A 25,243-nucleotide genomic window follows, 5' to 3' on the forward strand; every position below is an offset into this window, starting at 1 on the left:
TTTGCATGTCACCGATTTTATTCCAAGACAAAATGTAAACATAATGCCTAGTAATTTTGTGTTAATAGTTTTATATTAAGGCACTCAAGTACAAATATCAGATCTCTTGGGGGGAGGGGAAAAAATATATATATACACACATTTCAGTACAACTAAACATTCAGAATACCTCTGAGGTAAATGTAGGGAAGGACTTTTAAAGTTACATCCATTCTATAATAAATAAGTGATTAGCTTTTTTAAATGAAACAGAGTCCTAAATTATCACAGATAGATGGGATCAAGTAGAGAACTAACCATTAATAATGAGATCGTTCTATGTTTCTGGACTCCATACCCCATTCATCATCTAGCAGTGAAAGGAGTTTGGCCACTTGCTGACCCATTCTGGCTCATTCATCCTATGTCCCTTTAAAGGTCATCATCCTCAGTTCTTTAATCCATGTGGATTGTAATTTTTTAATAGTTTGGGATGTCTTTCTCTTTGTATTCTGTCACTGTACTGAATACAACTGATTTTACATTACAAAATGTCTATTATAGGTTCTCATTTTAGTTAATATATAATAATTTATTTCTCTAATATTGTGATGAATTTAATTTCATTGCCTGTAATTGTGAATTATAATTACAATCTCAATTTCAGATATGATATTCTCAGAACAGTAATGTCAGTTGTGGTCTTCTGGGCTGTGATGTTATGTAATTTCATAGATGGAGGCAATACATTCCTCTGAAATGTTGGTAACCACTTACAAGACTACATGTCTTCACAGCCCACAAGACCAATTCTGTAACTCTTAAAATACTTGTATTATTACAACTTTTCTTCACAGATGTGTACTCTTGTTCCATATAAATGACACAATCACTAAAGCTTTACATCATCTTCATTCTTTATCACATCATGATGGCTGAAGAAATCGATGACACACTGCTCAACATCTGCTTCATCTAAAAATGATGAAAACAATTTCTAATTGAATGGTTCTAATTGTAATTTTGTCTCTACAACAACATAGATACAAAGCATGAAACAGATGTGTGATATTAAAAACAGGCAAATTGTATTATTTCAATACAGTTTGTTTTAAGAAAAACCTAAGAAAAGTACAAATTTGCAGCAGTCAGGAATAAAAGCTTTCTGAATTGGCATAAGAACAGATTATGTCCAAGCAAAAGGAAATTGTTCTCTAAAATTAAGATTTAGAATTTGAGTATTTTGTATGAATATTGAAGTAATCCGCTGTATGTAGACAGATTTAATCTCTCTGAAATAATTGTTTTCTGAACGGTGAAGGCCTGCTTGTCTGTGTTAGCTTACATACTGTATAATTTTTCTTGGACTGTTAATATTATTGGACTTTTGGACTTTGTCCATCATCTGGTATTCTGAAATAAATACATTTTTTTGTAAACTGGATGTTTCTTTCCTCAGATTAAAAGGTGGAGGTGAGGGACCTGAGTAGACATTCCTCACCTTCACACCTGAGGATGGACATATGCAGAATTCCAGACATTGGGCAAAATCCAGATATCTTGTAATAGTAACTGGATTTCAGCTTTTCATGTATTACTGCCATTTCTTAAGCAATTGAGTGATGTAATAAATGCTTACCTGGTACATGGTTCTTGAGGAGAAGTGTATCAGCAATATGTCGTGCAAGGAACTTGAAAAGAGGGCGTGATAGTATTCGACCTTCCCTGTAGTAGGGCATAAGGCTTTCAACAACCCAACGTGCAATCCTGTCTTTAAAGTTTGTTACATGTTCATCTACATCAAAACAATCGTCACTGTCACTACTAAACAGTTCTAAGAATCTAAGTCTCATCCTTCCTCTCTTACGCACATCAAAGCAGGTCTCAAATATCTTAGCATGTAATAATTTTTGCTGGTGACATTTCTCAACTGTCCATGCACTAGGCTCTCTGTCATCTTTTGTAATAATTTTATCATGTAACTGTTCACCTTTTGAAAAGTGATATGCTTCTCTCCTAAGCACAGATGAAATTCTGTCATCAATGCTCATACGTGGGCATTCTTCCAAATCCAAGTCATTTACTGTATTGTCATACAGTGTTCCATCAGAAAAGTTTTCATGTTGTTGCACATTACTCGACTTTCTCTTACTCACAACAGTTTTAGTAGGTGCAGCATTTCTTCTTGCATTCATTCGGGTTTGTTTTTCAATAATCGACCATTCATATGGCTCCTTTTCATTTCTGTTTTGCTCTGATGAAAATGTTTCAGTTAAACCTCCATTATGGTTAACTGGAGTTGGTATTTCATTACTTATTATTGAGTAGTGAAACAAACTGTCTGTGTTAATATTTGGCACAAATTCTTGATTCATTTCATAATATGGTATATGTTCTATACCATTAACTGTAAAATATTCTGTACTTCTAACTGATGTGGTACTCATTCCTGACACATACACAGGAATTGGTATACCCTGTATTGGTTCCTTGTTAACTGCCTCTGGCACGGAGGGCTCCATTTTGACAGTTGAGGGCTGAAAACATTGATCAGTTAGGCTAAATGGTGAAGCTTCTGGTTTTGTTTCAGTCTCTAAGTTATGGGATTCTACAGCAGCATGCTGCAGGCCTGTAGTTACCATATCAATCTGGGTTGCTTTGTCTGTGTAGCCAATATGTGCACCTGTCTGTGTTGTTTTGTCAGACAACACAGAGTCACTGGTGATACAGTCTTTTAGTTGCCTATACAGCTTTAGTTGTTCTGTGTGCTTCTTGATGTCAGTGGCCTAAAACAGAATAATCCTTTATATTAACATATTACCATTTTCTAAAAATGAGTCTCTTGCAATCCAATAAAAACAAAATATTTGAAGACAGAGGTATCTGAACAGTATGCAATGTTTATTTTGGTCAGAATTTTGTAGCCCTTTTGTGCCACATGACTGGTATGTGGGGTTGATCAGCTAGTCAACTAGTTTTTATAACTCACTGGTCAAAGTCATATGTATTCTTGCTATCATTCTGGAGCTGTTGAAACAAAGTCTGAAGTATTACATAACAAATGTGGTAACTATTAAATCCATACACTAAGAATTATGAGGGGCAGTCAAAACGTTCCCATAATTGTGGTATAGAACTGTAATGGTAGGACATATGATAACGCTTACCTATTCACCTTCAAAGTAGGACCCTTGCGCACACACACACACTTGCTCCATCGATCCTGCCATTGTTGGAAGCACCGGTGGAAGGCTTCGTTTGGAATCTTCCAGAGTTCGGCCATCGCATTCGATTTGATGTCCTCCATGGTTGAGGCCCATTTTCGGAGTAGGGAACAGCCAGAAGTCACTCGGAGCGAGATCCAGAGAGTATGGTGGTTGGGTGATGACGTGAATGCTTTTCTCGGCGAGGAATTGCTGCACAACCAGCGATGTGTCGAATGCGACGGCCGAACTCCGGAAGATTCCTAACGAAGCCTTCCGCTGGTGCTTCCAACAATGGCAGGATCGATGGAGCAAGTATGTGTGTGCACAAGGGTCCTACTTTGAAGGTGATTTGATTAGGTAAGCATTGCCATATGTCCTACCATTACAGTGCTATACAACAATTCTGGGAACTTTTTGACTGCCCTACGTATGATGTACTGATGATATATTCGTATATATCGTGTACATCGTCATGAGTTTTGGAGATGACTTCTTTTCTAATAATGTATAATTTGGGTTTCAATATTGAACATAAATCTAACAGTACCCATTCTGTCCGTAAGTATGATTTTGATTTTCTCTTTTCATTAGTGTTTTATATTTTTCATTATCTTTGTGCCATATTAAATGTTTTTCACTGGGAACAGCATGGTGTGAAGTGAATATAACAATAACAATAAAACTGTTAAGGTGGGAGTTCAGTGATGTATCTTGAATATGGAATGAGGAGACTGGATTCTTTTACATTCATACAACAATTTTAAGAAACTTTTGTGTGGCACATCTCTGAGATGATTGAGTATTATTGGATTATATATAAATAGATTTATCGGATGATGGCAAAACCTACCACCAAAATTTTGTAGATGTATCATGTGAATCCATTCTACAACCATCCACCGTTTCTTTAAGATCCATTTTTCTACAATCTTTCCATCTATGCCTAGGTCTTCCAGTCAAAATTTTTTGTCTTAGTCTTCCCAGGCCCCAGCATAAGAGTTTCCTATCATCAACTAGAAATATATATCACAACATTCTTTTGGCAGGAGAACTGATGATAAATTAAATGGCCCAAACCATAAAATGGGAAGTCATATCAAGGAAAAGGAGATCACCAGTTTTGATGTAAAGGAATTAGAAGAACAAATTGCAATTCCTCTGAAGCAGATGATACAAGAAGATGAAGATGAAGCTGAGGAACAGAACTACATAGGAGAAGCTGTTACTCGCCTCACTGGAAATGTATGGAGCATTGTGGTGTTGGTATACCAACACAACAATGCCGAGTAAACAAATAACGTAACATTGTTTGATGACGTAATTGTTTGACTACGAATTGTATGACGATGATGGGAAATCACGTATTTTAGTATACTAGAGCAGGGCGCTCCTTTCGGAGCTCCTAGCTGGGGTTGGTCATGTTTGTAAACGCAACCAACCTTGGTTAGTCCCAAAGAGGAGTTATTTTAGTGTCTCATTCAAGTGTTTAACCCCTGAGAAAGAAACTAAACTAACCCCCCCGAATGGGGGGTTTAAACACTTGACCAACCCCCCGAAGGGGGTTGGTTGCGTTTAAAAATCTTGAGTAAGACACTAAACTAACCCCCGTGTATAATCAAATATAAGGTGATATTGTTGATGACGTCATTTTTTGACGACAACGATGGCTAATCCTTTCGGAGCGCTTCCTGTAATCTGATATTTTACTTCTTTACGTCGCTGATCAGAGGCCAACAGTTCTTGGTTAGTCAACTATCTACTTCCAACCCCACCCTTGCAAATCTTCTTTTTTTCTCTTCTGTCTTTTGTTGAATAGTTCTGATGTTTTAGTTCTTTACGTCGCTGTTCAGAGGCCAACAGTACATGATCAGTCAACTTTCTACGTCCAGCAACACCATTGCTAATCTTCGTCTGATTTTTCTTTTTTTTTCTCTTCTGCTCTTGTTGTATACGTTTTTCTATGTTTATCAATGTAACTCTCCCTTCGTTTTTTTTATTTGTTAAATAGGTCTGATGGATTAGTTCTTTACGTAGCTTTTCAGAGGCCAGCTGTTCTTGGTTAGTCAACTATCTACTTCCAACCCCACCCTTGCAAATCTTCGTTTGTTTTTCTACATGTGTCGTTAATATGGTCTCGTTTAACAATGTAAGTCTTCTTTCGCTTATCCTTATTTGTTAAATAGATCTGATGTCTTAGTTCTTTACATCGATGTTCAGAGGCCAACTGTTTTTGGTCAGACAACTTTTTACGTCCAACCCCACCCTTGCAAGTCTTCGTTTGTTTCTTCTGCTCTTCTGTTCTTGTTCAATAAGTTTTTCGCTTTTCTTCATTTGTTAAGTATGTCTGATGTTTTAGTTCTTTACGTCACTGTTCAGAGGCCAACTGTTTTTAGTCAGACAACTTTCTACGTCCAATCCCACCCTTACAAATCTTCGTCTGTTTTTCTACATGTGTCGTTAATATGGTGTCGTTTATCAATGTAATTCTTCTTTAGCTTTTCTTTATTTCTTAAATATGTCTGATGTTGTAGTACTTTACGTCGCTGTTCAGAGGCCAACTGTTATTGGTCAGTCAACTTTCTACGTCCAAACCCACCCTTGCAAATTTGTTTACACGGCATTGTTGTGTTCCACAACAATGTCGAATAAACAAATATCTGTTGACATTGTTGATGACAACATTTTTGGATTTTTGATTCTTTGTTGTGAAGCTCCAGAAGCAGCACATCGCATCTTACTATAAAAATTTGTGATTCCTCGTAATAGAAAAGAAGATGATAGTGTTTTGTGTATCATCTGTTCTTGTCAAAGCAACAGAGGAACTAGCTTCATCTTCAGGTTTGTTTTTCTGCCATAATGTATTGATCTATTTTAAGCTTTATTTAAGAATGTTTTCAAATTTTAAAATGTACAATTTTAATTATCCTGCAACTGTTTTGTAAGAATGTTACCACAGAACAGGCTTGGATTATAATAAGGAAGACAGAGGAGGAGGCAGTGGATGAGGGAAGAAGTGCTAAAATGCTAAGGACTTACAGAAAAGTAACTGATATGATATCCCAGTTTTTCCACAAAGGTATCTGTAATCACAGAGAAGAAAAACGAATGAATGATGAATAAATGTCATTTATGAGGAATGCGATCTTCTGGGTTATGGCACCATGTAGTCTTATAGGTAGTTACCAGTGTTTCAGATGAACATATCACTGTCATGAATACCTCAATCTCAAACATAATTTATACTTTTAAAGAAAAATCAGGTATAAATTTGCTAGAGCATAATGTTTTGCCATACAAGACAAACACATGACCTGTAAGTTTAACACTCACCAATCGTGTCATAGCTCTCTGATATAAGATAACCACCATGCATGATCGTAATGCCTTTCGTTCCATCTGGATAGCACACTTTATTACATCTTCCTGGTTAAGAGGCCATTCACTGCAGTCCTCACAGCACACCTCATAATTTTTCATGAGAATTTTCTCCAAGTGGTTTAAATAACATGCCCGAACCTATAAAAAATGAAAATTCTGTAGTGCAAAAATAATTGAAGATGGAAATGCACCAACTGGCAGTAACACTGCACACATAATTGCAACTTGTTGCAGTATTAAGAAAACTAATACAATTACATTCTCCACAATGAAAAAAATCTGGCAAGATGTATGGAATGTAGGAATAAAGCAGAATTAAGTAAAATATGAGCACATCAAATACTGACAGATCACATCAGTTTACAAGCAGAGTTCAAAGTGCAGACACAATATGTAATATGATCTTGCCATAGGAATGGTGCAAGAAGCATCTCCAAATTCCCTGCAGACTTTAGTGAGAAAGAATGTAATTATTTTTAACATTTTAACTCATTCTTAGTTGTTGTTCTTAAGGTTAGAGGCCAAATTTGATATATTGCTATACAAACACTAAAGTCTTGTGTTTGGCCTCAACTAACAACTTGCCAGTTTACATGTATCTTTTCAGTGTCTCTTCATTGACATTTTAATTTAAAAAATCTTAAAACTATCATCCTGAATATTATATTAAATCTGGTCCATGACTGAAAATGTTGTGGCCATGAAGAAGATAGCACAAGGATGTTTGAGAATAAAGCTATAAGGAGAAGATTTGGACCTAATAAAGAGAATGTAACATGGATGGAGAAAAGTGTGTAACTCTATAATTTCTACTCTTCACTGAATGGTCACATCAAGAATGGCATTCTGGGTAGAACATGTTGCAAACATGGAGATGAGAAATATACACATACCTAAAGATAACAGACCATTTGGGAGGCTTAGGCATGGATGGGTATAATCTTCAAATAATAGGGCGTGAGAATGTAGACTGGATTCAGCTGGCTTATGATAGGGTCCACAGGTATTCTCTTGAGAACAAAATGAGCCTTAAGGTTCTATAAAACGGAGGGGATTTTTTGATCAACTAAGTGATTGTTAGGTTTTCAAATATTCTGCACAATGAAATTGGTTGGAAGAGAGGAAGGATAAATGCACTGCTCTATATGTAAACTGCTCCATACATTTCCAGTGAGGCGAGTAACAGCTTCTCCTATGTAGTTCTGTTCCTCAGCTTCATCTTCTTGTATCATCTGCTTCAGAGGAACTGCAATTTGTTCTTCTAATTCCTTTACATCAAAACTGGTGATCTCCTTTTCCTTGACATGACTTCCCATTTTATGGTTTGGGCCATTTAATTTACCATCAGTTCTCCTGCCAAAAGAATGTTGTGATATATATTTCTAGTTGATGATAGGAAACTCTTATGCTGGGGCATGGGAAGACTAAGAAAGACAAAAAAAATTTTGACTGCAAAACCACAAGGGAAGAGACCACTTGAAGACCTAGGCATAGATGGAAAGATTGTAGAAAAATGGATCTTAAAGAAACAGGGTGGATGGTTGTAGAATGGATTCACATGATTCAGGATAATGAACCTTCATGTTCCATGAAAGATTAGAAATCTGACTAGCAGAGTGACTGACACCTTAAAAATGGTTCTACTCTATCGAGATGGTTGTAGAAAATTCATTATATATGCTATAACATCATTTGTTGCAAGTGACCCTAAAAAGTGATTCAGTTTTGCAAAGTGTTCCACTTTTTTGTTTAAAAGGTTGATGCCAGAACATAGCTCTTTATTCTACAATCATTATACAGTATTGTAGTTATATTCTCTTTTATGTATTTATTTCCACATTTTTCTGCTTTGTTTTAGATTATATGGTTTTATATTTTACATAATTTTATTCTTACATAAAAAAGGACTTAATATCTAATTATAAATAAATGGAAGAAAAAGTGTGATATAAAAAGTTACAAACTTTTGGTTTGGAAAGGAATACAAATGCTATATTTCATAGTTGAAACAAATAGATTCACTTGGCCGCATGTAGTCTCTCTGTGTTGCATCTTTGGTATTCTGAATTGAGATGAATAACACAAGTGGCTGGACGGTGACATTAGTGGATACACTAAGGCAAAATTCAGGAACTGGATTTTCTGTAAAATTTATGGAGTGGAGAACTCTGGTTACCTTTGTGTATATATCTTGTTTCCAGAAATGTAATATATGCATGTGTTCTGTTTCCATTGTCAGTAGGATGTTACAGCAGTTACTCAAAGTATTTAAACAAATATCGAAGGTAATGTTTATACTTTAATAATTTTTATATTTAAGATTTTAAACAACTCAAATACCTTGCAGAGTATGTGTAATTTCGTATGTTTGCCTTTCCTGGCTTTTCAGCGAATTATACTTATGAAAAGATGCAAGAACCACAAATTAAAATGTCTCTCTTAATAATAATTACGTTGAGACACATCACTTTGCTTGGAATTCATGTCAATTCCAGCCCCGGTAATAATAAGGGACAGGAGTTTGGTTATGTTGCCGAACATGGAACACGGAGGTTATGCAGAAATAAGTTAGGAACGTCTGTATGTACAATGTTTGGTTATGTTGCTAGACATGGAACAAGGATGTTATACAGAAAGATATCTTACATACTTAGGACAGTCCATAATGTAATTAAGTTTTAATTGTATTCACTCCATCATAGCAAACAGAAAACCCATGCTATTTAATGTTATTAAATATGCGTAAAATGCCTTCAGAAATAATAGATGTAATATATTTCCTTTGAAACCTTAATGCCGGGTGCAGTTCTGTTTATATTCATCGGAATGAAACAGCAACATATCGCATGACTATTTATGATAAATTTACGCAACAAACTTCAGTATGGTCATTTAAATAATGTATTTTTAAGAACAAATTGCCAAGTAATTGTATATAAAATTGTTTTTAATGGATAAACTATAAATATTATACATTTTATATGAGATTTAAAATATTCAGCAAGAATACGGTGCCTGTAATAACAATACAATGGTACATTGAACGTGTAAATTTTCATACGTAATGGCTGGCCTTTAACGAGGCCGTTGTGCTTTGGGCATCTGAATTGGTAAGTGGACCACGTCCACGATTTACGTTTTGGAAGGTGTGTATGACTTTTAACGTGTTTAACTTAGAAAAGATAATAAAGGATTCCTTTTAAAACTTTGCATGTAAAGACTTTTCCATTTACATGACCATTATCTGGCCTCATATTAAAACAGATGTTTGGTCGAAGTCTTGCTAACCTTCAAAACCATTCTTCACTTTAAAACCTACTACACTGTCAGGGAATACCGTTAATATCAGAGTTAAAAAGCGCTCCTTTGTTGTGAGCTCTTCAAATTATACCACAGGTTTTGATTTTGCTAGTTGCAAGTTACGTCATTTGCTTGAGTGAATGTTGTACATATCATTCCGTTGATTTTTTAACATTACGAATTCCGGGTTAAAAGGCAGTTGCCCAAAATTGTGTGAATTTGCTACGTTGATATTAACATATTTATTGCTGGATTATAAAAAGTGTTTCCGTGTATTGTGTGATGATTGTGGATACGTCTTTGAAGTACCATTTTTTCTATCGTCATTGAAATTGATTCATTAAGCAAATAATATAACAATGTGAATTAGCCCATTAGTAAGTAACTGATGTATCTTTGTAAAGGTGCTGCTTATAAAAACACCTTTTATTGGCGTAAATACGTCTATACGGAAGGGTCATTCGGCAAAAAAGTGAAAGGAAAACGTGTAAAAAAAGGGTAAGATCCGTATCAACAAATCGACAGCAATGGTTACCTAGGAAACCATCTGTTTACTCGGCATTGTTGTGTTACATTACTGCCGTCAACAATCCGCTTTCGTTATTGCGGAAAGAGCTGAGCTGTGAATCGCTTGTAGAAGAAGTGCGTAGTAGACTAGATAATTTCGACATTACATTATAGCCACAGTGGTCTAGCGGTTAGAACGCTGGCCTTATAATCCTGGGGGTCTCGGGTTCGATTCCCCCACGGTGCCCGAATTTATAACTTGTGTTGGGCAAGGCCGTGGTCTAGGCAACACGGAGTTTTCCTCCGGGGGCTTCCCCGGTTTCTCCGTGGCATCCCAACGATTACTCCATTCACACACAGAAGAACGCAATGGCAAACCACTTCTGGATCATCTGCCAAGAACGTATATGAACAGGTCCCAGTCCCAGGAAAGGATGGAAGGATCCTGTTCATATGGACCTGTGGTCAGACAGAACACTAAATATATATATACACATTACATTACATTCAGCTACCTTCCTTTCAGTGTATTTATTTCTTAAATATAATTTAAATACAGAGACGTATTTACGTCAGATTCTCCGGAACCGTGGTTCCACTGTCAATTTTTTGTTGTATGAAACATGTTACGAAATGTTACTATTGGTTTATAATTTCTGTTCAATTGCAGGATGCCACGAAGCAAAGCTACTGAAGAAACGGACAAACTTACTAGAATTGCCATTGTAAATGCAGACAAATGTAAGCCCAAGAGATGTCGGCAGGAGTGTAAAAAGTCATGCCCTGTTGTTCGAATGGGTAAATTATGCATCGAAGTAACTCCAAATGATAAAATAGCAAGTATTTCAGAAGAACTCTGCATTGGTTGTGGGATATGTGTTAAGGTAAGGTGGTAATATTAGCAATATTTTCACTGCATACTAAACTAAGTACTCATTTTGAAGAGAATACACATACATACAGTACCTCTGAGGATTGAATAGATATAATTATTTGTTTCAGAAATGCCCTTTTGAAGCCATTACTATAATTAATTTACCCAGCAATTTAGAAAAGGATACAACTCACCGGTATTCACAGAATTCATTTAAGCTTCATCGACTTCCAATACCAAGACCTGGAGAAGTATTGGGTCTTGTAGGCACCAATGGTATTGGAAAATCTACAGCACTGAAAATACTGGCAGGCAAACAGAAACCAAATCTCGGTCGCTATACAGTAAGTAATATTGGTTCTTTCCTAACACCTCAAAATGATATGGGCTCTCAGTTATATTGTAGCATAAAAGATTTAGTAGTAAGTGAATGGTCATAATATGATGAAAAAAGTGTGTTAAGGTTAGTGATTCAAAGAAACTGATACATAGTATGGCTTAGGCAGTTTAAAGTTGAAAATCCCATTAAGAAAACAAGACCACAAAAATCAACACAAGAGTATTCTTTGAGGAAGGTTAGGAGGGAGAACATCAATGTGGAATTTTTCTGTGTTAACATAGTGAAGAGCCTCAAACAACATGAAATGTCAAAAGATGGCTTAGGTTTATTTATTTATGTATTGCCAATCACCATATGTGTTCAACACAGAGAAGACCATTAAATATGTAAAATGTCACTTATGTAACGTGAAGTGTTAATAGTAGTTTGAGCCATATTGTAGTATGATACTGTGATTAGCAGATCTTGTGATTTTGTAGGTAAATTTAGAATTTGCACGACATACAACATTTCTATATCCACAATAAAAGAGTATTTTAAACACAATTATGAGATGATAATGTTGCGTCATATTGTGTTGAATATATACTTGCTCAATTTTATCAGTCTAATAAAAAAAAATTATTATTAAATGTTAAAATATTAAAATATTATTACAATTAACATTTAAATATTTAAAATATATTAAAATGATGCTCTCTATCGAAATGTTTCGATTTACATTAGAGCATCACCTTTTACACTACATGTTTCGGTTCTAAATGAACCATCTTCAGGTGTATAATCCATATAAACTCAAATGTGAGTAAGTGCAATTCTTCGTCGAAACGTTTCACCCCCACAAGATCACGTTAAGCGCGACATACATTACGAAACGACCTTGAATGCGATATTAAAGTACAATAAGTCTGGAAGAGAAAACTTTCTGATATTTGATGGACATATGATGAAGAATTGCACTTAGGATATTACATTTGAGTTTATATGGATTATACACCTGAAGATTCATTTAGAACCGAAACATGTAGTGTAAAAGGTGATGCTCTAATGTAAATCGAAACATTTCGATAGAGAGCATCATTTTAATATATTTTAAATATTTAAATGTTAATTGTAATAATATTTTAACATTTAATAATAATATTTTATTGTGATTAGACTGATAAAATTGAGCAAGTAAACACAATTATATTAACTGTAAAATTTGTATTCAGGATCCACCAGACTGGTCAGAGATCTTGAGTCATTTTCGTGGTTCAGAACTCCAGAATTACTTCACAAAAATTTTGGAGGATGACTTGAAAGCATTGATCAAGCCACAGTATGTGGATCAGATTCCCAAAGCTGTGAAGGGCACTGTCCAGCAGTTATTAGATAAGAAGGATGAACGCAAGAATCAGAATGAAATATGTCAACTTCTTGGTAAGCTGGTTTGGAAGATACAATTGTATTTTATGCTGTTCTCTCACTCTGGTCTTCTTATGTTCTTTGTGGGCCCATACTGTATTGAGTGGGCTGTAAACATGTACTACTGTGAAATATGTTTTTGTTATTGAGTGCTGCTCTATGCCATCATGTGTTGTAAGGTGTCTTGCCCAAAAGACTTGGATATATTGAGCTATCATTTTCCTCATGTATTAACTTCATAAATATTGTAACTTTTTTCAGATTTAGAAAATATTCGAAATCGCTCAATTGAAGCATTGTCTGGAGGTGAGCTCCAACGCTTTGCTTGTGCCATGGTCTGCATTCAGGATGGAGATATTTTCATGTTTGATGAACCATCCAGTTATCTGGATGTGAAGCAACGCTTAAATGCTGCTGTCACTATCCGCTCTCTTATACATCCTGACAAGTAAGTGTACTTCTGATATTTATGCAGTAAGAAAGTAATAATTTTATGGAGTGTATCATTGGTGGTCTTCTGGATTGTTGTGCCGTGTTATTTTGCCGTTATGCCAATGTTTCAGATACTTTATAAACCTTCAGTTTCCTAACACTCTCTACCTCATCCCTGAACATGGAGGTGGTATGTTCTTCTAAAACATTGAAATACAGCCAAAGCACTACATGGCTTAACCCACTGCCGTGGAGGTTTAAATACCCTGCATATACCGCTGTTGTGCTGTTCCGGCGGTAGTATTTTTTAAATGCCCGTTTAAATTTTGCTCGAAAATACTTTATTTATCATAACGTTTGAACTATATGAGATACAATTATGAATTTTTCACTGCAATCCTCTTAAAAGATGGTTTTATAATCTTACCTTATAAGATGAGCACCCTGTGTGTGATCAGTGGAAGCAAGTGGATTAGAAGTTGAGTTTTGTATGGTAGTTCTTGAAACATCATCAAAACACAACACTACACCAATAAATAGATTCTATCCTTTTTCCCGGGTTTCCTGCACACCACACAATGTATTTGAGGCCTTGCCTTGTTTCCCATGGAAGAAATACGCCCCACGAAATGTCCCTCCGCCTGACTATCAACTGGCTCGGAACTGTAGGCCAACTGTATACATCACACATAACAGTTATAACCGTCTCTTTCTAACAAGGCTTCTAATTATAGACTTCTGCGTATAGGGGTGCTAAAATTTTGTTATTTGGGACACCGATACATGACTATTGCATATGTATTCCGACATTGAGCAGCCTCTTGAATGCTTCAGATACGACTTTTTTTCCTCTGTTCCCCTCTCTTTCGTTCCAGGATTTATGGCTGTCATTTGAACCTCTTTGAAACCCTCCTAGCAAGTTTATCTTCCATTCACAAACAAACACCACGTGTATGAAGGCTAGCCTTGAAAACTTATAGGTCACGCATTTATACTTACGAATGGCCAGCACAGCTACATGAAATACACACACTGTTGCCACATCATCAGAGGGAGGATTCCTTTCACAGCAGACCAGTCCAAAGTTCATAAAGCAGTCGTTATTCATTCCATACTTATGGGCTATAGAAATTAGGCTTACAGCCTTGCGTATATGCACGTAGAACCGCAGATAGGGCAATTTAAATGCCCGCGTATATACACGTGGAACAACGCTTGTGGGGGGTAACAACCCAGATGACTAGCATCCATATTAATATCACCATGAGAAACTCAGATCTTTTATGGTTTTTGTTTGTCTATAAGCATATTAAATTGAATGGTATTTCTGTTTCAGGTTTATCATAGTTGTTGAACATGATTTGTCAGTATTAGACTACCTCTCAGATTTCATATGCTGTTTGTATGGTGTTCCAGGGGCATATGGAGTTGTTACTATGCCCTTCTCTGTTAGGGAAGGTATGTGTAACCATATTTATTCATTCATGATAATAGAGTATTATTTGTTTTTGTTTGTTGTTTTAGACCCTATCACATACACTACCTGATCAAAAGTATCCGGACACCTACGCGAAACTATCCTCTAAGTGTCCCTCGGATTTACTGCCCAGTAGTGGACATTAATACGGGGTGGGCCCACCCTTGGCATTTATTACAGCTCTAACTCTGCGGGGGAGACTGTCTACCAGGTGTTGGAACGTCGCCGGGGGAATGGCCGACCATTCTTCCTGTAACGCTGTAGCAAGCGTAGTTAGTGATGTGGGTCGGGGTCTGGCGCGCAGTCGCCTTTCTAGTTCATCCCAGAGGTGTTCAATAGGATTGAGATCGGGGCTCTGGGCTGGCCAGTCCATTTCCGGAACCTTATTGTCCACAAACCACTCACGAACAGACCTTGCTTTATGGCAGGGAGCATTGTCATGCTGAAACACACAGTTATCATCTCTGAACTGGTCTTCTACCGTAGACAACACGCAGCTGGTCAAAATGTCCTTATATCCTTCCGCCTTTAACGTGCTCTGTAGTATTACGAGAGGACCAAGTCCCTTCCATGAAAAACACCCCCACACTGTCACCCCACCTCCGCCGAATTTCACTGTGGGCACTATATAGGCCGGCATGTAGCGTTTACCTACCATTCGCCACACCCAAACCCTCCCATCGGACTGCCACATGGTATAGCGTGATTCATCACTCCAAATCATGCGTCTCCAGTCGTCCACAGCCCAGTGGCGGCGCTCGTTACACCACTGAAAGCGGCTTGCTTACTGATGTGACAATCAATAACCATACCACGTTCGAAGTCACTGAGCTCCCCTGCTCCACCCATTCTGTCGGTATCACGTAGCACTGAACAACATCGAGCCCTCTGCCTCCTTTTATAGCAGCAGCGGCAGTCGTAGTGATATCTAGGATCGAGTTTACGTTTACAGAGGGGTATCCGGATACTTTTGATCAGACAGTGTACATTTCAGAAGTGTCTACTATATTGAATGCCATCGTTGTAAGAGTTTAATATATTACTGTATTTTTTCTAGATAGTTATTCTGTCTGTAATTATTTTTCCAGCACTATGCTTTGTTGTTTAGAAGCTTATTCTGTAATGACAGGGTCAGCTTCCAGTACCATTAAATGTTTCTGAAATGGAGACCTGTCAGTGTAGGAGTAAGGCACTGACCTCCCATGGTAATGATTTTAGTTTCAAACATGGTTAGATCTAGTGCAGGTTCCTTTGCATGCCTTTTCCAACACCTATCTTTGGAAAAGTCAGTATCTTGTGGGGTATATTTAGGGTTGCATTATGGTTCAGATTTTATGTCAAACTGTGTATTTCCTCTGACAGGTCATTTTCTCATTGCAAGTAAATTGGTCCATCTCATTTTTGTCAGGCAAGTATTGTCTAGGAAAGTCCATAGAACATATCTGAAATCTTTACAGACATTTTCTGTGATGATTGCTGTCTTGTGGGTTGTTGCAATGAGTGATCACCATGATGATGTAGGCAGCATCAGTAAACTTCTCTTAGACCACATGATGCAACAAACCAGAAGACAGCCATCTTGACATTTGGTATCATGAGAACATGGAATGTTGCCAAACATTTTCTAACCTAGAAAACCTTGCTTGAGGGAAAAAAAACTGATTTATGTGACAGATAATATACTAGAATGAAGATAATTGGGGCTTGAAAAGAAAGTTCCATAAATGTGAATTGTACATTAATATTAAATAGAAGATTTTAGGTACATTTCAGAAAAGACTGCCATAAAGTCCAGACCAACTCTGGGGCCCACCTAGTCTCATTATCCACTGAATTCCAGGGTTCTTTTCCTTAAGATTGAAGTGTCTTGAGACTTGAAGCTGGCCACTAGGGATGAGGTTAAGAATGCATGGAGATATAAACTAATTTCCCCATATAGCTTCATGGTGTTGTGCATAATTAAGCACCAGGAACAACTTTACCTCTACCTATCAATATATGGTAGTAATGGAATCCACAAAAAGTGAACAATTTTGATTGAATTTGGTCATGCTAACTTTATTGAGTTTAATCACTTCACTTTTGGTTTGTTTTAAAGACCACTTTATTTAAAGTGTAAAAGAACTGTTTTTTGTAGGACATAATATGTAGAGGGCTTTTTTCATCAGCTTATATCCTAACCATGTTATTGCTAAAACTTTTTCATCTCCTCTTCTCCTTACCATGTGGCCGTAAAACCTTTTCTCATTGCCTCTTGTCAACCAGATGCTTGCCATATAAAGCAGCCTGCTCCTTAGCTCCATCAATCTGGTACTTCACATCCCACTTGTAAGCCTGCTCCATATAAGACTTCCTAAAAACCCCCAAACACATTCATGCTGAAGATGGCAACTTCATTGTTTGCTGAAATGTTGGAAAACCTGCAACATTCAATGTAACTCTTCTCCAAATGCTGAAGTTATACATTGAACTCCTTGAGTAGGAGCTGTACCTTCTCTCTCCCCAAGCGCCTAAATGGTGTATAGTGGGACAGCTTTTTATTTTTACTCAATCTGCAAAAACCTAAGACAAGAACTGCTGTTTATATGATTAGAAATCAGTTTAGAAATATAAACTTGGGAGTCCTTTCATCTCTCGTATTATAAACTAGCAGGTAACATCTTCAGTTAATCGATATATTAATTACAGGTATAAACATCTTTCTTGATGGATTTGTTCCAACGGAAAATTTACGATTCCGTGATGAATCGTTAGTGTTTAAAGTAGCAGAATCGGCAAATGAAGAAGAAGTTAAGCGTATGAATCACTATGAATATCCAATGATGTCTAAGACTATGGGTAGCTTCCATCTAACTGTTCAGAAAGGACAGTTCTCTGACTCAGAGATATTGGTGCTATTAGGAGAGAATGGCACTGGGAAAACGACCTTTATTCGTATGCTTGCAGGCAAGCTAGAACCAGATGAAGGCTCAGGTGAGTTCCTAGTTTACATAGTTTCCTGTAATTATAATTACTGTCCAGTAATGACTGGACCAATTAGTGTGGCACAATGTCTCATTTTTATAACTTATACCCATTGATGTATCTTTGAGTAATCCTGTTCCACATACAGAATGCTCCGTAATGACATTGGGTACAGTGGCTACTCGCACATTAAAGTAGACTTCCTATTTAGGCTGGGGCCACACGACCATACGAAGTACGTCCGTTGTACGGTCGTGTGGCCCCAGCCTTAAACATCAAATTGTAACTATGGAAACTTGTTCTTTTTATAAATAGTGTATTAGTCTCATGGTTAATCCATGCAGGAATACACAGGAAACTAGAATGTACACGCTCATGCTGATGGTTGTTAAAAGTAGCGTACATTTATTTAGTCTATACAAAGAGTATACAATTTGTGACTTGCTTGGCACTTGCCAAGCAAAATTTCACCTATACAGGCATTCCAGTCTCTGTGTGTAATGTAATAAAATTAGATCCTGCTCCCCACTTGTCTGGCCAAGGCTTTTCCTTGACTGACTGGTTCCTCTATCTCTATCTGCGGCGGCTTACTGATCGCCCTGATTACAGAGACAGCAAGGACCTCTGAAATGTTGATAAATTTATACTAGACTGTGGTGCTGCAACATAGAAGACTGCCATCTTAATTTTTTTCTCCCTTTCCTTCTGTTCTGTGAGTGTGTTGCAAGGAAATCATACATTTTAGTGCATTAAAAGTCTGGTGTGTGCAGACTGATTATTGTGTTATACCTCTGTGGTAAATAGCAGAAAGAAATGTCCTTTTGTTTTTAGAACCTGAATTTATTGTTAAGTAAGAATAATTGTTTGTTTCTAATGTGCTTTAATTTTATGTGGCTGTTAAGAGGTTAAAGTACCTTGTTATTTACATTGTGAAGTTCACTAAAGATGCATATAGTAGTTAAAAAACATTGTCATTTCATTTGCAAGAGTTTAATAAGAGTGATAAGAGAGAATTCCATTCTTACTGAATGGAACTGTTTCTAACCCTTATGCTGTGACATTCACTTTTATTCAATGTCATAATGTCAAAGTAATGCTCATAATGAGTTCATGTTTTTATTTTAAATTACATTCTTTTAGCAAAGCAGTGAAAAAATTATGCACCGCATAATTCAAATAAGCAAACATAATATTGGTATTACATATTTTATGCAGTTTTTTGAATCTTTATATGATTGTTACAGGTAACATTCCACAATTGCATATCAGTTATAAACCACAGAAAATAAGTCCTAAGTCTCAAGGAATTGTTCGCCAGTTGTTACATGAAAAGATTCGAGATGCATATGTTCATCCACAGGTAAGAATATTTTTTATTCATTGTGGATTTACATTTAAACCTAAATGCTGCTGATCATTACATATGACCTTTTAGCTAAACTTTGCCAAGGAAAATAGCAACATTATTGTATCTACTGAAAGTAGTGCTTTGTGTTGTCTGTGAAGAGGCTGAGCCTCATGCCTCTTTGTTTCTATATAATGAAAACCATGTATAACATTATTTATTCTTTTACCTCAAGTTTTTTGTTTTCTTAGGTGCTGTCTCTTAGTGAATGCCATGCACATTGTGATGACATTTTTTTGAAAAGTAAAACATGAAGTGTCCTTATGTTATCCATATTTACTTTAATCTCTTTGTATGTGTATTTATTTAAACACCCATAATTATCCATAATTTGGATGAATTACAAGGTTTGTGCCAGAAGTCGGCCTATACTCCAAGATAATACTTTTTTGCTTGTCACAAGCAATCTCTCCTTTGTTGAGCATTACAAACAAACAAATTGATGGCCAGCTAGCTGAGGTTCAGGGAAGGAGGGGAAGCGATAACACATTATGCATTTTGCTCCCTACTTGACCTTTCAAGCTTCTCTTCCCCTGATACTGTGATGTAGCTGTGGCAGATATTTTGCATCCAGTATGCTAGAGTGAGGAGGGAAATTGAAAGGCTGTGATGAGGAAGAGAACTGTCACTGTTTATGCTTTTCTGACATTATTGTGTATGTTTTTGCACTGCTTAATATTTTGAAGGTTATAATATCCAATATGATGATAAATTATTTACAGTATTTAGTTTTTCAGATGCTGATGGCACACACTGTGTGGAAGTTCATGATATGTAGGTTTATGTCAGTTCACATTGCCTATCTTTCAGTAATAACTCCTTGGTCCGTCCTTGTCTTTGAGTTAGTATTAGTTAGTTTGGTCTGTTGTGCATTTAAGGGTCCTGCCATTAGTCCCTCTTTCACTTAACATGCAGATGCAAGCTGTGCATTTTTCTTCCTGTGTAACTGAGATATATTGGAGATGTGATATGAACTATGAAAACCTTGGTCCCTTCAGTCCTGTGGGGTTCATATTTACATGTTTGATACCGACATGCAAAGCGCCAACTTTCTCATGAGCCCCAGCTACCACATTATTATTTTTCAATAATCATATGCCATCCGTTGGAAATAAAGTGGCTGAATGAAATTCTGTGGTGTCTGTAATTGACTTGGTCCTGCTCGTAAACCTTAGTTGTGTAGAAACAAGTGTTAAAAATTATTATATTAAAAGTATGTGTATCAAAATGTAAAGTTAATGACCATCTTTTCTTTTCACAGTATGTTAGTCTGTGTTATTGATCATTTTGGGAATTACAGTTACAGGTACTGTAGCAGCATGTAACTGTTGTACAAATTTTGGAAGGTGACCAAACCTCTGTGTGCATATGAAACAGTCCATCCCTGTGCTTCTGGTTTTAGGACTGCTTTAATGTGTGTAACTGTAACTAAAGTTGTTTTCACAATTTAACATCTGCTGTTTGTTTTATGTTCATAAATTGATTGAGAAAATCTCTGCGTGCATGGGAAATGGCCACTTGAATTTGGAAACCAAATTAAAGTTGTATGAACCCTATTAAGTGTAAAGTAAGGACTTCGTAAATAATTTGAATTAATGTCACTGCAAAACAGGATATACCAGAATTTTGCAAAACTGCACATTGTTTCAACTGATGTATGTATTAACAGTGAGACAAAGTAATTTAGAGAAATGTGAGTGAATCTGATCTTTTCGATGTTATGGCATCATTATGAACAAATGAAAACCGAATATTTTACAGAATGACATCACTGCTAACTACTAGTGAGTAATTCTGTGCTAAAAAGAAGGAAAATGTACATTGCTATTATAATTGTAATGCTAACTATTTAATGAGTAGTAGACTATTTCAGTGTAATTATAAATCCTACCAATATAGATGCAGACCCATAATAGGACAGTGACTGGTTCAGCACAGAAAATGTTCACATTTATAATGCACTGTAATATATTGTATGGCCATAGTAACATTCCTTTGCACCAATTTTAGTTTGTGACTGATGTGATGAAGCCACTCAGGATGGATGATATCATGGACCAGGAGGTGCAAAACTTGTCTGGAGGAGAGCTGCAGCGAGTTGCTTTGGCACTTTGCCTGGGAAAGCCTGCAGATGTTTATCTCATTGATGAACCATCAGCTTACCTGGATTCTGAACAACGTCTGGTAGCAGCAAAAGTTATTAAGAGGTGCATGAATATTTTATGTTGGGTTATGTTTGAAGCTTACTGAAATGTATTGACTAATATTTAAAACAGAACATAATATTGTCCATGGGTAGTCTCTACATGATAATGATTGTGATGTGGTTGTGGATAACAGGTGAGTCATCAGTTTCTGACTTAAGAATGTGGAAGTGAAAAACTGTAATTTTATTTCTGAATCAAATTTACAATCTATGACATTCTACAATAGGTGGTGATGTGTTTAGAGCTATAGGTAATTCATCCTTACATGTAACTTTTCCATTTGTTTGTGCATAGGTGGAGTAATGTATATATATATATATATATAATCAGTTGTGTAAAGTATATACACTTTGATCTACAAAAGTGTTTAACTTGGAAAGGAACAGTAAAAGTATTTAGGAATTCAAAGATGGCTGTCTTCTGGGTTGTAGCCATGTAGTCTGATAGAAGTTTAACAGCATTTTATTGCTCTGAAGATGGAGGCAGCATTGGTAAACTACCAAACTACGCAGTGCTACAACTCGGAAGACAGCCATGTTTGGACTCGTCATGGAAACCACAAATTCTATTTTGGAATTATTTGATAAAAACACCGTCATTGTAACAAAATTTCTACTGTCAGAATAAGTTAGAACAAGAACACTCAAGATAGGCTATTAAGCAGTTAACATTATATATACAGTCAGCCCTTGTTTTACAAAGATTTGCATTATAAAATTTTTCTCATATGAACTTTTATAATGAAGTGCATACTCTCCACCTAGCTCATCATCCATACACAAAGCAGCTTATCTGAAATCTTAGGAACACAACCAAACGTGCACTAACAAAACTGCAAACATATGACACAATGTTGTCCAGTCAGTAAGTAAAACTAGGGGAAGTACATAGTCAGTTTCATGCATTAATACCACCATCATTTTGCCTTACACTTTGCTTTGTGTGCATTGTGTGGAATGTATTGCTTTTTAAAAGCATTTTCGTTTATACCATATTCATTATGGCTGATCAGGCAATAAAATTGTTGATTTCTAATTTTTTTGGGTTGTTTGGAAATATAATTATCGGTAATAACATATAAGATAATAACAGTGGAGTAGTATTCTCCAGTCTTGAGTAAACTTGTATTCCAATTGCGTTATTTGTGAGTTTTCATTACCTCATATGTTTTTATGTCTGGTGCATATTGTATAGCAGTATGCAAAATTAACAAAGAATGTGTTTAGAAAATGTGTATGCTTCAGCAGTGTACATTGTTCCACTTGTTTCCTTTAGATTTCATTTCAGTCGTGACTTGGTTAAATTTTATTGTCTCTAATTCATAGTATTAATATTTCAGAGTACAGTGGACTCTTTATATGATGTTTCTCACTTTTAGGTTTTTTTCAACACTTAGCATTCAGTATATGGGCATGTATCCCAAATCTGTTATCTCAACAGCACACTTCTTCCCTTGAAAGTTTTCTTCAGTTTAGTGTTAAAATTCATTGCCCCCCCCCCCCCCCCCCCCCCCCCCCCCCCGAAGAAACCTTAATGTAGGCCCATTGTGTAAGGTACAGTGTTAGTTTTTAGTTTGAAATAATTTGTGACATTATAATTTATTGTTCAAAGTTTAGCCAGAAATTGATTTGTTCTGTATTTATAGATTTATTTTACATGCCAAGAAGACTGGGTTTGTGGTAGAGCACGATTTTATCATGGCGACGTATTTGGCTGACAGAGTGATTGTCTTTGAAGGCTCACCCTCTATAGACACAACTGCACATACACCACAGAACTTGCTAGCAGGAATGAATAGATTCCTTGAACTTCTGGGCATTACCTTCAGGCGGGACCCCAACAATTTCCGGCCTCGGATTAATAAGAACAACTCTGTAAAAGTGAGTGAGATGGAGATGATTTAAAACAACTCAAGTATGTGTTACTGATAGCTTGTGTTCTGTAATGTGGATTTAATGTGAATGTTCCAGGCAAGCATACATCTGTAAGTTTGCTCTGTTTCTTTTTCATTAGATACTAATATGAAGTACTAGGAAAAAGTACTTATTCTTCACCTTGGTTACTTGTCATTTTACATACTTCATTTTATTATGTAATGCTGGTGGAAGGTGTGTAAGATCTTTAAATCTCTTGAATTGACACCAAATATAGTTAGTTTTAAGGGCTGTCAGATGTTTTGTCTCATACACAGTTTGCACATATATGAATGAACTGAAATTACTTGATACGTTTCTCCACTGTAATGAAAATCTCTTCTTTTTTTGGCATCTTTTACCTTAGTCATGCTTTTCCTCTTATAATATTGTCAGTTTGTCTCAGTCCAGGCAGTTTTCTTTGTGTCTTTTGCCTTGACTTGTATTTTAATTCTGTGTAAACCCTGCGATCTTTTATTTACCCCATCTTAGCATTCATGAAATCATTCATAAATTCCATTAAAATTATTGTTTGTAAATTTATCCTTCTTTATAATACCCTTAAAATGTCTTAAAATCACTTCTGTTCCTCTGTTTGGCCACGTGTCACCACCATATTAGTTTAAATCATGAATTTATAATTGTAATTTTACTGTCTGTAGATCTTCACATTCCAGAGTAGCTTCTTCACATTGTGATATTATTTTTAACTTTATTGGATCAGTCTGTTGATTTTACCCTCAATGTTCCCTCTGTTAATTTTACTCTTGACTTTTTCACAATAAAGTCATTGATTTTTATTTGTAACAGAATCTAAATTTATTGTAGTCTTAATATGTTTAAGTAAAAGTAAGAAGGACTTACTCTTCACATGAGTTTCATGTTCTTTTATTCATATTGTCTGGTAAAACATTTGGTTCACATTAAATATATTTTTAACCCATTTACAGTCTCATATTATGAATGGGAATTTTAAGATCATTTATTACCTCTGTTCTTTTCAGTGTAGTTATAATGTGTAGGGTTTGTTATTCTTTTTCCTAACTTACAGACTCCATTTTATGGTGGGTTGAAAGGTTTTAAATTATGTTGTAGCATCTTACCAAACATATGCCTTACATTACCATCATTACTGTATTATTGATCTTGTAGCATAAAAACATGTTCCCATCTTGATGTTGTATTGTGTTCACATTGTATTTGTTTTCACAGGATACTGAACAGAAGAAAGCTGGGCAGTATTTCTTTCTGGAAGAATAACACAGTTGGATGGAACACGTGGTCTATTCCAAGCCAGATGCTGATGAGAGCTTCTAGAAGGCAGTTTATATGAAGGAAACTCTGTAAGAAAGAAGAAAAGTTTAAGGTTTTTGTATGGAGAATCTTTGTTGTCTAAACAGTTTTTGGCCTCCCAGATTGATTCTGAGTATCTCTTTTTTTGATAAATCTGTACATCTTGTTTATTTGGAATATGCTGTCATCAGCACAGATGTATATGATACAGGTTAGTATAATCTCTTACCTGAAAAAGTTCTAATTTATTAGTTATTTTTTATTTTAAAATTTAAGAACAATTGACAATGGAGGAAATTTTTTAATCTTTCTATGCAATTGTTTGTTCACAATAAAGCATTAATGTATAATTCCTTGAATGAAATAAAATTGCTCTAACCTTGGTCTTGATGATTATTACAGAGAACAGGTCACCTGACAACTTTCCTTTATTGTAAATAATTGAGAATTTTCTTTGTAATGTGCAGTGTCATTGCATACAAATTAAAACTAGTGCTCTCCCATAATTTTGCCAGTCTGTAAGCATAATCCTAATGGTGTTGGGAATTTTCCCTGTTGACA

The 25,243-nt window shown here is 36.0% G+C and overlaps 3 protein-coding genes across 10 annotated transcripts in view; 2 read left to right on the forward strand and 1 right to left on the reverse strand.

Moving 5' to 3' along the window:
• LOC110837720 (uncharacterized) overlaps positions 1-5,755 on the forward strand; it is a 37,923-nt gene extending 32,168 nt beyond the window's left edge. Inside the window, exon 2 of the mRNA XM_087340211.1 lies at positions 4,232-5,755. Within this exon, the coding sequence (XP_087196337.1) occupies positions 4,269-4,475 (207 nt within the window). The 5' untranslated portion in view covers positions 4,232-4,268 and the 3' untranslated portion in view covers positions 4,476-5,755. The remainder of the gene's footprint in view (positions 1-4,231) is intronic.
• On the reverse strand, positions 1-9,404 carry LOC110837622 (uncharacterized). Of its 6 annotated transcripts, none has more exons than XM_022079967.2 (5): positions 9,353-9,404; positions 7,727-7,916; positions 6,516-6,701; positions 1,619-2,765; positions 1-954 (listed from the first exon to the last, which is right to left on the reverse strand). In XM_022079967.2, exons 2-5 carry the CDS (start codon positions 7,877-7,879, stop codon positions 872-874), a joined length of 1,569 nt encoding a protein of 522 aa, XP_021935659.2. In that variant the 5' UTR covers positions 7,880-7,916; positions 9,353-9,404; the 3' UTR covers positions 1-871. The 6 variants fall into 6 exon arrangements, with proteins under 6 accessions (XP_021935659.2, XP_021935646.2, XP_021935637.2 ...); XM_022079954.2 differs by lacking the exon at positions 9,353-9,404 and adding an exon at positions 9,210-9,346; XM_022079945.2 differs by lacking the exon at positions 9,353-9,404 and adding an exon at positions 9,214-9,343.
• pix (ATP-binding cassette sub-family E member 1 pix) lies at positions 5,891-25,064 on the forward strand. Of its 3 annotated transcripts, none has more exons than XM_087340190.1 (11): positions 5,891-6,023; positions 11,041-11,254; positions 11,373-11,588; positions 12,799-13,006; positions 13,253-13,439; positions 14,760-14,881; positions 17,589-17,873; positions 19,109-19,224; positions 21,280-21,476; positions 23,122-23,356; positions 24,602-25,064. In XM_087340190.1, the coding sequence occupies exons 2-11, from the start codon at positions 11,042-11,044 to the stop codon at positions 24,647-24,649; spliced, it is 1,827 nt and encodes a 608-aa protein (XP_087196316.1). In that variant the 5' UTR covers positions 5,891-6,023; position 11,041; the 3' UTR covers positions 24,650-25,064. The 3 variants fall into 3 exon arrangements, with proteins under 3 accessions (XP_087196316.1, XP_087196317.1, XP_021935623.2); XM_087340191.1 differs by lacking the exon at positions 5,891-6,023 and adding an exon at positions 9,558-9,673; XM_022079931.2 differs by lacking the exon at positions 5,891-6,023 and adding an exon at positions 9,562-9,709.
• The last annotated feature ends 179 nt before the right edge of the window (positions 25,065-25,243 follow it).

This window comes from Zootermopsis nevadensis, unplaced genomic scaffold (genome assembly GCF_977971745.1).
Source record: "Zootermopsis nevadensis isolate Lab colony 2312 unplaced genomic scaffold, Znev_1.0 Znev_ptg000061l, whole genome shotgun sequence".
NCBI lineage: Eukaryota > Metazoa > Arthropoda > Insecta > Blattodea > Termopsidae > Zootermopsis > Zootermopsis nevadensis.